The following is a 15214-nucleotide window of genomic DNA, read 5'->3' on the forward strand; positions in this document are numbered from 1 at the left end:
TTTCTCCAGTCATTCAGCCTGGAAAATCATGCATTGACACAAGAGAGAAGCCAGAAAATTACTGGATGGTGGTCAATAAAATAAAATAGTTGGCACCCACAAAACACATGGGCTACCATAGGTCTTTACACTTCATGAATTCTCTGCTCTATTATTACCAACACAATTACTCTGGGACATTTGTTGAGCAGTGCAGCACAGCAAGCATTGGCTAGAAAGTTGTCAGCTCCACACACAAAGTCCCTGTCTGCTGCTACAAAGTTTTCCTTCCATTCCTGAATCCCAGTCAGTTAGTGACAGGCAAGGGATGTAATGTGTCCGTGTTCATACTGCCTCACATGGCACACAGCAGCAGAACCTCTCCCCAGCATGGAGAGAGCAGTCGTGCCATCCTCATCCTTCCCTCCCTGTCTCTCAGGAAGTGGCATATTTTTTTAAAGCAAAATCCTTTCAGCAAATTACAGCAGGAGCTCTCTGTTCCATCCATCAGCATACCATTGCCGGATGACCAGCTTCCTCACTTCTTCCATTTTGTGCTCATTTCCCTGCCCCCTATACTTGCTGATTTCTGTCCATGAGGTATTTCACAAAATTTTGTGGCTGCAGTAAGAGCGCCAGCCGTAGCAGAAACAGCCAGCCCTGGAGCTGAAAATTTCTTTTAACAGGTTATAGGGCACACTGGCTACTGTTTTATTCAGCCACCCACCCATCCACTATCCATAACCCAGCTCTTAATCACTCAATTTCCCAGGCCCATATTCAGAGAAGTGAAAACACAACCTAAGCTGTCTTCGTAAGTTGACTTCTATGACTTCAGGCAGGTGTTTCAAGCCACGAGAAGCAGCAGCAAGAGCAGGTCCCCGTGTGGATATTTCTAACCAAACCAATACTCCAGCTGAGCATATTTAAAGGCAGAAGCTGCTCTGGATATGGAGCGGCGGCTGCCGGCAGCGGAGGAAAGGCCCGTGCCAGCTCTGCGGCACCATCTAGCGCTAAGAGGGAACAAGGCTCCTGGGAGAACAGATCCACGCCGGGTTACGCAGAGCTCAGAAACAACGCAAAATAAAGGCACGCAAATACAAATCGGAAACAAGCGAGGCAATTAATAGCAATCCATTTTCACTGTGCACATACTGGGGGCCCTCCTCTGTCACTCTAGGACTGGAACGTTTCTGTTGCGCAGTCCAAACTGGTCACACACCAGTGAAGATGCTGGCAGCGCGCACTGCCGAGTCCGGCCACGCTCCTCACCACTATTCCCACTGGACTCAGCAGATGAATCACAACAGCCACATGTTCTCAAAACGTACGTGCAGCCTTGCAGCTGCCTCTCTGCTCCCGTTCCGGGCTGACGGCTACACTGGAAATCACGGCAGAAGGGCAACAGCAGCGGCTCTGAAACCAAGACCCGCCAGCCCTGTGGAAGGAAGGTGGTCAGAGACAGCACTCTGCACATCCTCTCCACCAGGTACCGAGGCAGAGGAGGAGACGAGCCCAGCTCCTGGGCATGCTGGCCTCTACAGATCATTTGACTCGGAGATTAATGTGCCTGCTCGGGCTCAAACCACAGATCCCAAGTGGTTCCCTTCTGCTCTCTAAAGTTACATCTACTTCCTCCAATTTTATTACCACTACTAGTCATAGAGGTTGGGGTCACTTCTTTTTTCCATTTCCTGCATCCAAAAAAGTTCACTACTTATTATAAATTTAGATGACAAGGCTGTTTGTTTTTTTTTCCTGAGAGCAGCTTAGTTCTTATCATTTTACACAGCTCCGTATTTGCAGCATCTGAAGAACAATTCCTGTTACACTGGAGAATTTCAGTGCCAGATTCTTCAGCCTTCAAATATTCCAGCAAGTTTCAGTTTAAAATAGTAGAAAAGGAGATTTTTCTACAATTATGAAGTCTCCAAAGAGTTACAGAATTTGCATCTTTAAATTGTGTGAAATCTAGTTGTTTTTCAATCCATCCCACTTGCTCCAACTGAATAATGAGAAGCTTGCATTCTCATGCCAAAAACCACTTTGAAAATCTATCCCAGTGACAAATTAAATATAATTAATATTCATTTTCAAATGGTAGGCCTCAGCAGGAGGCTGATCAACAACAGAGAAAGCTACCACACAGGCATTAATTTCAAGTTTTATTTTTCATGTTGGTGAAACACAGCCTCTTCTCAAGAGGCAGCATCTGTAGAGCTGTCACAAACACCATTTTGTACTCTATTACACCACAGATTTGGAAAAAGAACAAGTAAAGCACAGGTTTCACACTGCACTTGATCATCTAAGTATTAAGTTACAGATAATTTAGAAATCTTCTGATTTTACATATACATTGCATCGGCCACTGCTCAGCCTTCATGCACAATTCATTTTTTTTTCTTATAGTCAACACTGGTTTTGGAAACTCTCTTGCTGTAAATGTTATCTTTTCCATTTTAGATCACTTAAATGGTATTTACATAAGTGTGCAAATTGCTTTGAAAGATAGAAACAAACACTAACACATAATATACAGACAGTTTCTATAGTTAAACATTTACTAAAAGGCAGTTAACATTCCTAACACACTTTTACTGTCTAAAATAGGAGAATAAGTTATATAAAATAGACCATCTTATTTTCAGATGCTTCCATTTCTGCAGATTTGGTCATTGCAGCAACATTGCAATTAAAGAGTAAGATTCTACTACTAAGAATCAGAAATGTCAATTCCATGGCAGCTTAACATGTTTAGTACCAGCCACTTTTGTCCCAGATTTTCCACACTTGGCACAGAACAGAAAAACAAACAACTTGAGGGAGGGGGAAAGACAGTGTTGCACATCTATTTTTTTTTTCAGCCATATGGAAATAATGTTTTAAAAATGTAACACATAAATTTTAATTTTTCTTTTAAGAGCCTGTTAGTGTTACAAGCACAGTTTAAATAAAACTGCAGATTCTTCCACAGAAGCACACAAAGTTCCCAGTTTTCTTGCACCTCATCATTTCAGACACATGCAATTGTTCACACACACAAAAAGCAGACTCCTTGGGATCACACAATAAAACTGATTCCAGAACTAGAAGGAGCAGGAAATGCTTGAAGAAAATTACTTAGTGTTCCCTGAGTTCCTACATGTGCATTTTTTTTCTACCTGTGATAAAGACTCCCCATAAAAAATGTATGTTCAACTTGATTAACAAATCCAGAAGGCAGAAGTTAACCTTCAGTTAAAACGAAGTGAGTTGCTCCAACAGCAAAAGGTCTAGAAGAGCTCTAGAATTCTAGGAAAGTCTTCAAAACCATCTTTCATGTATACCTGCAAGCATTCTCAGAAAAAAAGCAACTCATTTCCTAAAATTTCAGAGCCGAAACTTTTATATACATCATAATACCAAAGGGAAATTACCCATCAGATAGTGAAGAACTACAGGTGCATCTCAAATAGCTTTAAAACTCATGGTTATTATCATACAAGACAAAGACACAATACTGGTTTTTCAACACCCATTAAATTGAATAATGTGACTTTCTACAGCAGCCCTGCGTGCAAATTATGCTGCAGTTTGTGCTCCCATCTCAATGCTACTGAGTGTTATCCACCCCAAGGAAACCAAGCCTTAGCCCTCTAAAAGTTGAGCCTTCATCACAATTACACCAAACACAATTTTGTCAAAGATATGCTTGATATTTTTTATGACATCCAATTCCTTAATATGGCAGAAACTGTCCCAACACTTAACACTGTTCTTTTGGTCTCTTGTTTTACAGAGCTTTGGGCATCACACACAAATCCCTGCTGGATTCCAAGTGATCTCACCTTAGAGCAGGCCTTGATTAGGTCCTGCTGAAGAAACAAGCCACAGTCTAGAGTTGACAACTTTTAAGCATAAAATGGTGAAATAGATTTAAGACACTAAAGAAGCTTGCAAAACACATGATGACTTGAAACCAAATAGAGAGGATGCATTAAAATTTGGTTACCTTGGATTCTAAGCTAGTTTGAAAAATGCTGCTTATAGAAAATCCGTGTTCTGTGCTTTGACAATATGAAAGAATCAAACGTATTCACAGACTAGCATACTGATTAGCAAATAAACACCTAGGACACTCACAAACTCAAACATATCACTGAAACATTCCACCTAAGTTTTCATTAAATGTCTGTCTTCAGAAGTTTATATTCAGTGCATGTTACCTGCTAACTTCAGTTTCTTTTTTTGGTTATGGCACACTTCAAAAACACTGCTAAGGATGGTTGTTCACTCCTTCCTTCACTCCTAAGGTGCATGTCACAAACACTATGGACACATTTATTTCTAAAGACTTCAGGTCAATAAATTTCTTAAGAGGAAAGACAGGTGCATATTTTTAAGCTTTCAAGATAAATTCAATCTACCTGACTTAGTGTTTTCCCCACTCATATGGATACTGCTTATAAAGAATAAGGTATTAAAACAATACCCCCCAGTGGAGTAAAAACATGGTGAAAAAAACCTGAATGCTCCCCCTAGTGCTTACCACAAGTGAAAATCCTGCCTGGCACAGTCTGCCTTAAATTGCTTAAACAGGAGATAAATAGCCAGATGAATGAGCATACATTTAACTCCAAAAGCAACCACGAACATCTTACTGGGACCAAAAGTGTCAGCTGTTGAAATCCAGCATTTAAAATTTTGTACCACACTCCCTCCAGTGCTTCTGAGGTTTTGGTTTCTTTTAAACTGTGCTTTTAGAAAAACTTTTCTCAATTTTTTTCCCGTCAGCTGAAGGCAGGGCCCTAAGGATGAAGAGATGAAGTCCAAAGATGTTTCAAGATGATGGGTACAATCATGCTTTTTCTCCTGCATTGCACCCAGAAGCTGCCAAGTTAATATTAGGATTCCTCATATCACAATTGCAATGAAGCTCTGGTAAATCGGGTACCTTTGGATATGCTCAGCATCACAAGTCAGTCAGATATTTAAGACAACCTAGTCTGTAGCTAGCACAGTCCACCAGAATATTCATCCTCTTCCTCATCAGCATGAGAGCCCACTGCAGCTGGTCCTCTGGCTTTGTCTTGGGCAGCATTTGGAGATTTCTTCTTGATTCCACCTCCTGGGACCACCAAGGTAAGACCAAGCTTGGCATACTGACAATAACAAGGCAAGTTTAATTTCCGTACTATCATAAAATTGACTGATGCTCACAATAACTAAGTAGGAAAAATTCAGTACATAAACAGAGTGATGATGCTCTCAGGGAATATTTTTCCAGCTTGGAATAAACATAATATTGGCTCATTTTTCTCTCTCTCAAATAGTCTGAGAATGGCATACAAGATCTGTATTGATGCTGTTTATTATCGAATAAATTGGCCACGCAACTTCTCTGGTTCAAGCTTTATGTAGAAAAGAAATAATTCCAGTATGCAGCTCTTCATACATTATCTAGTATTAGATCATGTAAAAAGTCTTACAAGTGTTGTTCAGCAAGACTAGTAACCCAATTTTTACTATTCAACAAAGTAAAATTAGTCAATAGTGTTACAAGGTTAGGTAGGGATGGGTGATTCCATTGCTTCACACCTTTCCTATCTTATACTTCCTACAATTTACAAATTCAATTAAATAAAAAATGGTGGGGAAAGAGACACAACTACTTGCTCCAAATTCAAAATCTTTCCTTAATGAGTACCTTGCTAAGAATAAGCAAAGGAAAAAAACATTCAGTGATACCATCCTGCAGGCATCACACACTCTGCTCATGTTTATGCACATTTATCTGCTGCAGGGTATTTCTGAGAAAAAGTAGAAGCAGCAAACTGTTCTGGCCCTTAAGGAAGCAAGCAGAAGAGAACTGAATTTTGGTCAACTCATTAAACAAATTCAGCAAATCTTTAACAAGCTGTTCTTTCACCTAATCCTTCACACCATCTGAAAGGCAGGCAGCACCATCACTGGCAGGCAAAGTAAAAGAACACAGGAAGCTCACAGCCACAGGGCAGCATGACAGCAAGTCACAATAAATACATAGACTGTGCCCTTCTTATTTTCCTCTACAAGGAAAAAAAAAAAAAAAACTCTTATCCTGAAAAAAAACCCAATCACATGATCTGCCTACTTACATCATTATCCATGTATTTGAAGAGTGGAGAATTACAGACTTCAGAAACTTGATCCTGATCTTGCTGATCATACCCTTCTAAAAGTTGCTCTAGTGCTGCACAGTCTTCACTTCCATTAAATCCTGGTATACTGAAGGAAATTAAGGGCTGATTTGTTCAGGTACATGAATCACATCCATAAAAACTGAACTTTAAGCAATATTAGTGTGCACACTGAGAATAAGATCACAATCATAGTCAAGACAAAACAAGAATATTAGATTTTTAATTTCTTTTTCCTCACTACTCAACAAACTCTTTCTCCACTTTACATACAGAAAAATTCTGTCATGAGTTTCTATATATAAAACTGGAGATTTGGAAAATATAAGCAAAATATTTAAAGACTGATCTTGAAAGATTATTTCTAAAAGTAAAGTAGTAAAATTTAACTTATACGTATGTTCATTTCACTAAAACCATACTTAAAGTAAAAATGTTTTGAGATTTTGCTGCTGAAGTTCCAATGAGAGTTGAAAAGAAGAGTTGCCAGGATTAAAACACTAATCCATATTTTGACACCAAAATTTTCTCCTGTAACCTGGGAAGAACTTCTAATTTCCATTTCATTTCCCCTGACACACATAACTAGCTCTTGATGACTTTTTATTTCAGGTTTGTTAAGAAGAATCACTGTAGCCATTACAGCTAAATCTGTTATGTGTGAAAAAGATTCCTGATAGCCATACACCAGGGAACATTATTATTGTACTGTAAGTCAACAGAAGTGCAGGTTATAAATTTATGAAAGAACAATGTCAAGCAAGATAGAGCTACACTAGTGAAACATTCAGTTTAAAATTATAGGACACACAACAAAGTAGACTTACCTGTAGCTTTCCCTCACACATCTTTCTGCAGCAACATAATCATTTCTATGAAGATGCACTAAGACTTGAGCAATAGTTTTCTAAACAAAAACAACAGCAAAAAATGTAAGCCTAATGTTTCTTTAGAAATTAACAATAAAATATGAGAAAAATAGTAGACTGTTAATACCTAGTAGGAGAAAGGTCATTACAACCCACAATCATCCTAAGATACTGACACAAGTGAGTCAGAACAATCCAGAGAAAAAGTAGAGCCATCTCCTCAGCTGGTATGAAATAGGTTATCTCCTATAACGTTTTAATGAACTGTTGTCCCAAGTAACAGTTTTTGTAGTTTTTTATTTTTGATAACATCTTTATTTTTTATGTGTTGTTTGGTTTTGACGGCTCCTGTATATAACAACATCTTATCTTTAAGATTATAAAAGTACAGCTAAAGTTTGGGGAAACACCACTACCACAAACTCTCATCATTTAGCAAGAAACCTTAATCAAGAGGTACCCATCATCTGTCAGATATCAGCTGTCATTAACTACAAAAATAAAAAAATTGAGACATATTATCAGAAGTTGTCTCTTAGAATTTACCTTATAGCAAGTGGGGTAGTTTTCAATTTCCTTATAGATACTTTTTTCCTTCTGAAGAGACAATGCAGCCTCATCTAATCTAAAAACCAAAAAAACCAGGAGTATCAGTGCCAGGAATACAGCACAATGAACCCAAGGCTAATTGCAAAGTGTTTAACTAATACAGTGGCAAGTCTACTGGAATAAAAGGGAACACAACTAAAAATCAGCAGTAGATCTTACTAACAGAGTAGGTAAATATACAATCAGCCATTCCTTTCGTGTATGTGCCAAGAACATCTCTGGTATTTATTCAGAGAAACCTTGGTTGTTGTAACATTGTACAAGATGAATGCTTTGTTACATACCCTAACACATTTCTGTATGTCCTGAGGTTACTATAAGCTATCTGTAAGTCTGAGATCCATGAACTAGCAATATAGTTCTTAGAGAACCTAAATGTTCCAATGAAGCAAGTCTAAGATGAACTGAAGGTCAAGTTTGGTGCAAGCAATTTACAACTAAACTTGTCTCATTGAGACTCCAAGATTCACTCTTCTTTAAGAAGTCCAGAATCAGACTGCTGCAAACTGATTTCTTTCTTCAGGTTAGTCCTAATTCCTCTGTTTTATATCCCACACCTATAGAAGACTTTCAAGTACTTTCTACTTATTAGTGTTGAGGAAAAAAAAAAATCCTGAAGTAGTTTAAGAATTAATGAAAACTGGTTTGCTTTCAACAAACACAGAGCAAAAGTCTTTCAGCTCACATTCTCCCATCCCAGAACACAAAACAGGTGGTTCCTGGATGAACACAGCATATCCCACCAAGAAACTGGATCTTAGTTTGAAGCATGTCTCAAATAAGAATTAATAGTACATAAACCCAACAACACCAAGACAAAAAAAACACAATCAAAATCACATTTTAAGGTTGAAACACATTAAAAGAACAAAAGGGGATAAAGCTATACCTGCGTCCTCTGACCAGAAGTCTTGATGCCTTCCCTAGCATTTCTAATGCCTGCCGTAAACGTTCTTCATTCTAGAGAAGAAAAAAAAAAGAATTCATACATTCTTATTTCATTTGCACAGAGTTAAGACCACTAGACCTTAATCTAAGTGTGTCACCTGTAACTCAGACCAACTGTTAGTTATTTTATCAGTAGGTCACACACTCAATGGAAACACAAAGTGTATTGGTGCTCCCAAGTTCCATAGCCAGCTCCTGTATGGATCAGCAGAGGAACAGAGGAATGTCAATGCAAATTTGCTAATCTGGAAACACGTGACAACTGACAATAGAGAAGTACATCAAAGCCACTTGCAAAAAGGCAAATCATTGGCTCATGGAACGGGTAGAGCACCAAGCAAAATCTTCTCTTCCGTGCATTCAGGGATTTCAAATTATTTTGGGTTACAGGACTCCACAGCAGACATGTTCTCTACCCTCTGTGCTGCCCAACAAGAGGCAGAAAACTCAATCTACAAAATTCAGATTCCATCAAGTCCTAAACTGAGAAAAAGTCAAAGCAAACTGACTTTTAACTTGTGTCATCTCCTTCTCTACAGCACGAGAAGCCTTAACCTTCATTACTCAGCCACTGATGTAAAATGAAGGAAACAATTTAGTACCTAATCTTAGGCTTTTCCTTTACTTTACAGCTGAAAGAAAAAGCCCAACAAACCAAAAACACCCACAAAAATCCCCCACTTACTTCAAACACTGATGCTGCTTGCTGATAGAGCTGCACAGCCTTCTCTGGACTCACATTTTCTATTAACCTGTAATAAACATCAATACTTTCTCTTCAGATGAAAGGAAAATATTTTTTTACCTGAAAGCATCAGAAAGACATAAAAGAAAACCACAGACATAGCCATGCCCTGCACAGATTCTAAGCACCAATAACTCAGACTCACTTTCCAGCCCGTTCCAGTGCAATGGCTGCTGTGTCTGGTGTTCCATTCTCCAGGTACATCATACTGGCTTTCTCAATCAGCTGAACTGCTTCAGGGAGCCTCTGCATCTCCTACAAGGCAACAGCCACAGGACACTGCTGTCAGGAAAGGAGCTTATGTGCAAGGACACAAATCAAAGCAAATTGCAACACCTTATTTATTAGGATTATAATTTTTATTTTCAAACTTGTAGAGCTGGTGAAAGTTGACCACCAACTCCATAAAATTCACTTTTAAGTATTTGACTTTTGTGTCAGTCATGAATTCGTGGTAGTTTGGAGCAAAAGCAGCACCACTTTTCTGTTACCCTCTGACATGAAGCACTCTTCTTTCCTTCTACAAAAGGAAGACTATTTTTCCCCCCAAATACAAATGTTGCTTTCCTAATCTACTGAAGGTATAGGTGGGGATTATGATTCAACAAAAAAATTCCACTTGAATATGCAATTTGCTTACATATATTTGTGAAATGGTTCAGTGCACAATACTCGTCACTATAAAATAGAACTTAAAAATAAAAACTAGTACATGACAATACCTTTAGCATCATGCCAGCTTGTTCATAAGCTCTGCAGAGAAAAAAAATGTACAATTTGGTTAGAGATGGTCTATTACAACAAGCTGTAGTTATGCAGCAAAAGTTAATATGCATTGACTATCTAACATCTTCACTGTTAATGCTTTGAGGATGTTTCAAGTGTTTTATTTAATCACATGGCACACATGTAACTTTATCTTCCACAAAATTCAACCACACTCCACAGTAAAAATCTATTCTAATCTGATCCCCAGGCAATATTTGGATTATTGTCATCTCTGAAGTACTTTTTAATTAAAACTTTCTTTATAAGCTCAACAGTGTAGAATTTCAAAATTATGAGAAGTTCATCTAAGAAAAAATACTTGCTATCAAAAGGTGCTGAAGAATGCCAATATCATAATTTCTTCAGGTGGCCATTGCAGGTTTTCAGACTTTCCTAGCTTCCACTTCCACTGAACTAATTTTGAAGCAGCAAAATTACTTGAATCAGAACATTTACTACACTGAGATCAAAATGACAGTTTATGCTTGTATGTTAAAAAATGAGTTTCAGATTACTTAGCACTTCCGTACTTACTTGGCAGCATGAAAGAGACTGGACATAAAATTGTCAAAGTCAAGGACAAAAGCCACAAAAATATAATGCAGGAAAAATATTAATGTACAAAATCTTACACAACTACTAACTTCAAACCAAGGAACCCCGTAAAGGCAAATCAAACCTACTGCAACTGCAGGCAAGTTGTCAAAAATAAATAATTCTAAGAACAGAATAAATGCAACATACCAGTGTACAGCTGAATATAAAGTTGTAAAAAGCACATTTATATAAAGTACCTTCCTGCTTATTAAATAGTACTACAAGTACTGTAATATTGGCAGAGCTTCATTTAGTTTATACTATGCATTAGTAGGTAATTAAAAAACAATTAAATTCTGAAGCAGTACCTAGATATCTCAGGTACCTGTCAGCTGTTATTGGGGACAACACTGATTTTCTAACCAAGAGTTCTTTAATTTTTCCATTCAGAGCACACAGAAACAGTCCTTTAAAAAGCAATTCTGTTACACTGACAAAATGTGCAAATACATTAAACAACTTGCTACCAACCCCCATTACTCCAATCTAAGCAGCAACTAGTCAGCTTCTTGGAAAGAAAGAATCTCAGTCAATGAAAAGATACGCTTTATTGTTTTCATGTGCCTCAGCTTCCCGTAAACAGGCTTCTCTTGCCTGGTCAAACTGCTTGGCATTCTTAAAAGCAACAGCTGCAAGAAAACAAATAAGAGTTTTTATTTACAGCTTGACATTGTCTTCTTTTTACCAGTGCTGCTCAAAAGTTTAGCTACCTAAAGATGCAAACAGGCTCTTTAAACGAATGGTTACAGTTTACCAAGGTCTTCCCAAAAATCCCAGACGGTTCTCCTTGTTTCATTAGTTACACAGTTACCATTAAAGACATTTACTGTCAACACCACTTCCATACCACCACAATGTCATACATAGCTCTCAGTGTGTTTAGCTGGACTTTGAAACTCACTCATTCTGTATTTTAATTATAGAAATGGAGGAATGCATATTTATATCATTTTAATCATTAGAGGTTAATACAAAATCAGTACAGTAGGAACAGAAGTGTGCCACCAACAAAGCATACCCATAACTTCATCAGCACAACCATTTCAGGGTACAAATATGTATTTCTATCTCATTTAACTGATAAAATATTTCAGTAAGATTTAAAATAAATTTCAATTTATAAATGCTCCAGTTGTTCTTCCAAGTTTGTATTTTTTATTCAGTCTTAAATGAGTAAGTAGGAATGCCTACAGTAAGAAGCCAAGAGACCACAAGAAATTACTACTATGAGAAAGAAGAAAGTGCTTAAGAACCAAAAGAAATCGACTAGTAAGGATTTTATATTCAGTGTACCACTTGACAGTGGAAAAAGGGAGGAAAGAGACCTTACTATGCCTGAAAAAACACAAACCAACCTGGCAGCATTTCACCTTACTGAGACAGTCTTTGACAGGACTTCTTTCATAAGATGATGATAAAGCAAAATTTTAAAACCAGCTTGAACATCTGTTGTTTTGTAGATAAAGTCATAGGATTTGGGGGTGGACAAGGTGAAAGAAGGAAAGAAAATTTTATTTGCGTCACATATAGCAATATAAAAAATAGAAGTTGTAAGCTTGAAGAAAATATTGGTTTTGAAAACTGTTCCAGATCTCCAAGTACAACATGAAATTCACTTTACAGTGCTTCCAAGAGGATTGTTTTGTTGTTTCATCTTATGCTTAATCTTCACAACAGTTTTACTTACACAGCAATGTAATAAAAATATGTAAAACATTATCAGGGACTAAGGTTAATAAATACTTTGAAACTATGAAATACATATGGCCATATTTACAGCCACACATACCTGCCTTCCCATATTCAGTAGCTGCACTGTCATAATCTGGTTTCCACTTTAAGAATCCAGTTTTCAGGCTAAAACACATGAAACAATTAGTAAAGATTTTATGTTTTACCTTCAGGGCACTTCAGATACATTTCAAACTTCAGAATACCCCTGAAAGGAGCAATTACCTATATGTCAATACTAAAGTGGCATCGCTACTGTAAAAACAAATGCCAGCATTGTTAAGAATTGCATAAAGCACTGCAATTATCTCCCACAGTTACAACCCTCACCCTAACATGCTTCCACTGTTCGCAGAGAGTCTTCCCAAGTCCATCTTCTCAGTGGTAAGAAGTCAGCAGAAGAAAAATACTTCCTCCTACACCAATGTATCATCTCCAGATTTCTAATATGACAACACCTGACAAATTTTTTTTTTTCACACATCTGGAAGTTCCCAGCATTCCTCTACAGGATTTTTTTTTGCTGCTGAGAATTACCAAAGACTCTCCAATGCATACACAAATAAAAGAATTTACTTACCAATACAAAACCCACAAAACCTCTTAAGTCGTTTATATGTCTAAAATAGACCATGACACTAAAAGATGCCACACGTAGGCATAAATACACAGGGAAAAATGTACACTGGAAAATCAGGTGAGTCATTAGGCAACTTGGAATTTAATATGCTGACTTCCTCACTTCTAAAACAAATTTTGAAATTACCATAACTTTAGAGTCCACTCACATATTTGTTGTAGGCCAACACATCAGATGCAACACATTCTCTCTCTACTTGGCAAAACAGTTGTATATGGACACTAAGGTGGTCTTGTGGTCTTACTTGGATGAAAACCACAGTATGTAACTCTAACACAAGCCTTTATATTGTGTTATTTTTATCACAGAGAGTCTCAAATGCATCAAGCTGAAAAACACAATGCACTCGATGTACACACAATTTGAGGTTTCCGTGTCTTTTATTCCAAGTGCTCTCCAGATAAGCTTAAAATTAATTCTGCTGGAGGGCACTTTCAGTCAAGTAACTTGAGTAAGATACGCTGGTTTTTTTTCAATTTCGAAGTCTTCCCTCTATGACAATTTATACTTTTGATCCATGATTTCCAGAGGGCCTGTCACTATTCTTACTAAAACTATGGCATCCTTGGATTAGTCAGCTCTATTACACCTATTCTGTAGTCCATGCAATTGAGACTTATAAGCAAAAGGGCTATATTCAGTGTTAAAATACACAGACTATCACAGATATTAAGCTTTCCAAGATAAACATCAGTACAGGCCTTTGAAGCCACAATCACACATTTCTCACGGGGAGGAAACAAACACACACCACCTCAGCAAAGTCAAGCCCTTTTATCCAACACGGTCTCCATAACTCTTTTCTGCCACTTGTCTATAGCCTTAAGATGTGCCAGGGGAGGTTCAGGATGGACATTCGGAAGAAATTCTTCACAGAAAGGGTTATCAGATATTGGAATGGGCTGCTCAGGGAGGTGATAGTCACCGTCCTCAGAGGTGTGTGTTTAAGGAAAGACTGGATGTGGCACTCAGTGCCCTGGTCTAATTGACAGAGTGGTGTGGGGTCACAGGTTGGACTTGATCATGTCAAAAAATCTTTTCCAACCTAACTGATTTTGTGACTTGTCTTCCTCCCATTGACTTTAGCAGAAGTGACTGCCCTCGCTTTGCAGTCAGGGTCGGAGGAATAGAGGCCACAAGGCCGTGAAGGAAACTGCTCAGGCTCCAGGCCTCTCAGCCGTACCACCTCACCGACCCCACAGTCTAGCCTTAGGCCGCTTTACTCTGCCGGTTCGGGGCAGCAGGCCCTCTACAGCACCCAGCCCCCGCAGGGAGGCTCCCCTCAGACACAGGAGGGGCCGAGCAGCCATGTCCCCCACTCCCTCCCCGCCAGCCCCCCTGGCCCCGCCACCTCCCTCCCCTTCTCCCGAGTGCCGCCGCCTGGCACACGGGGAGTCTCCTCAGCCCCGCTGCCAGGCCAGGAGGGGACACACCGCCTCTTTGGGGTACGAGCGCCGGGCGGCCCGGACAGCGCGGACGCCGAGCTGGCAGCCGCTCGCCAGCTCCCCTCAGCCCGCACCCCCTGCCCCGCTGCCCTCCGCTCACTATTTCTCCGCCTTCGCGATGTGCTCCAGCGCCTCGTTAATCTTCTGCGCCGCCATCTCGCCAGCGCGGCGGGGCGGACTCGGCCGCGCTCCTCCGCCTCCCTGCGCTACCGCTACGGAACGGCGCAGGGATCACGGGCACCGGGAGCGGCGGGCGGAGCGGCCCGAGCCCCGCCTGCTCCCCGCGCCTGCGCCGGGGCCGCGGCCGGAGTGCCCCGAGTGCCCGGAGTGCCCGGAGTGCCCGGAGTGCCCGGAGTGCCCCGAGTGCCCGGAGTGCCCGGAGTGCCCCGAGTGCCCCGAGTGCCCGGAGTGCCCGGAGTGCCCGGAGTGCCCCGAGTGCCCCGAGTGCCCCGAGTGCCCGGAGTGCCCCGAGTGCCCGGAGTGCTGCGGGGCCGGCGGCGCGGCGTGTGCGGGCAGGGGTGCCCAGCGCTGCGCTGTGCCGCGCTGCGGGGGCCGGCGGGCACCTCCCGTGCACAGCCCCGTCGTGTGCTAAGCCGACAGAAGGTTTTTAAATAAGAGAATCACAGAGAATCCCAGAATGGTTAGGGTTGGAAGGGAGATCAGCTGCTCCACCCCTCCTGCCAAGCAGGGTCACCTAGAGCAGGTGACACAGGAACGCGTCC

At 40.2% G+C, this 15214-nt stretch overlaps 1 protein-coding gene across 1 annotated transcript; it reads right to left on the minus strand.

Moving 5' to 3' along the window:
* Positions 1–2131: 2131 nt before the first annotated feature.
* On the minus strand, positions 2132–14750 carry NAPG (NSF attachment protein gamma). Its single transcript, XM_069004419.1, has 12 exons — positions 14593–14750; positions 12466–12533; positions 11221–11305; positions 10614–10631; positions 10034–10064; positions 9457–9566; positions 9252–9318; positions 8508–8578; positions 7556–7634; positions 6968–7047; positions 6099–6228; positions 2132–5123 (listed from the first exon to the last, which is right to left on the minus strand). Exons 1-12 carry the CDS (start codon positions 14646–14648, stop codon positions 4974–4976), a joined length of 945 nt encoding a protein of 314 aa, XP_068860520.1. The 5' UTR covers positions 14649–14750; the 3' UTR covers positions 2132–4973.
* Between the last annotated feature and the right edge of the window lie 464 nt (positions 14751–15214).

This window comes from Aphelocoma coerulescens, chromosome 2 (genome assembly GCF_041296385.1).
Source record: "Aphelocoma coerulescens isolate FSJ_1873_10779 chromosome 2, UR_Acoe_1.0, whole genome shotgun sequence".
Lineage (NCBI taxonomy): Eukaryota > Metazoa > Chordata > Aves > Passeriformes > Corvidae > Aphelocoma > Aphelocoma coerulescens.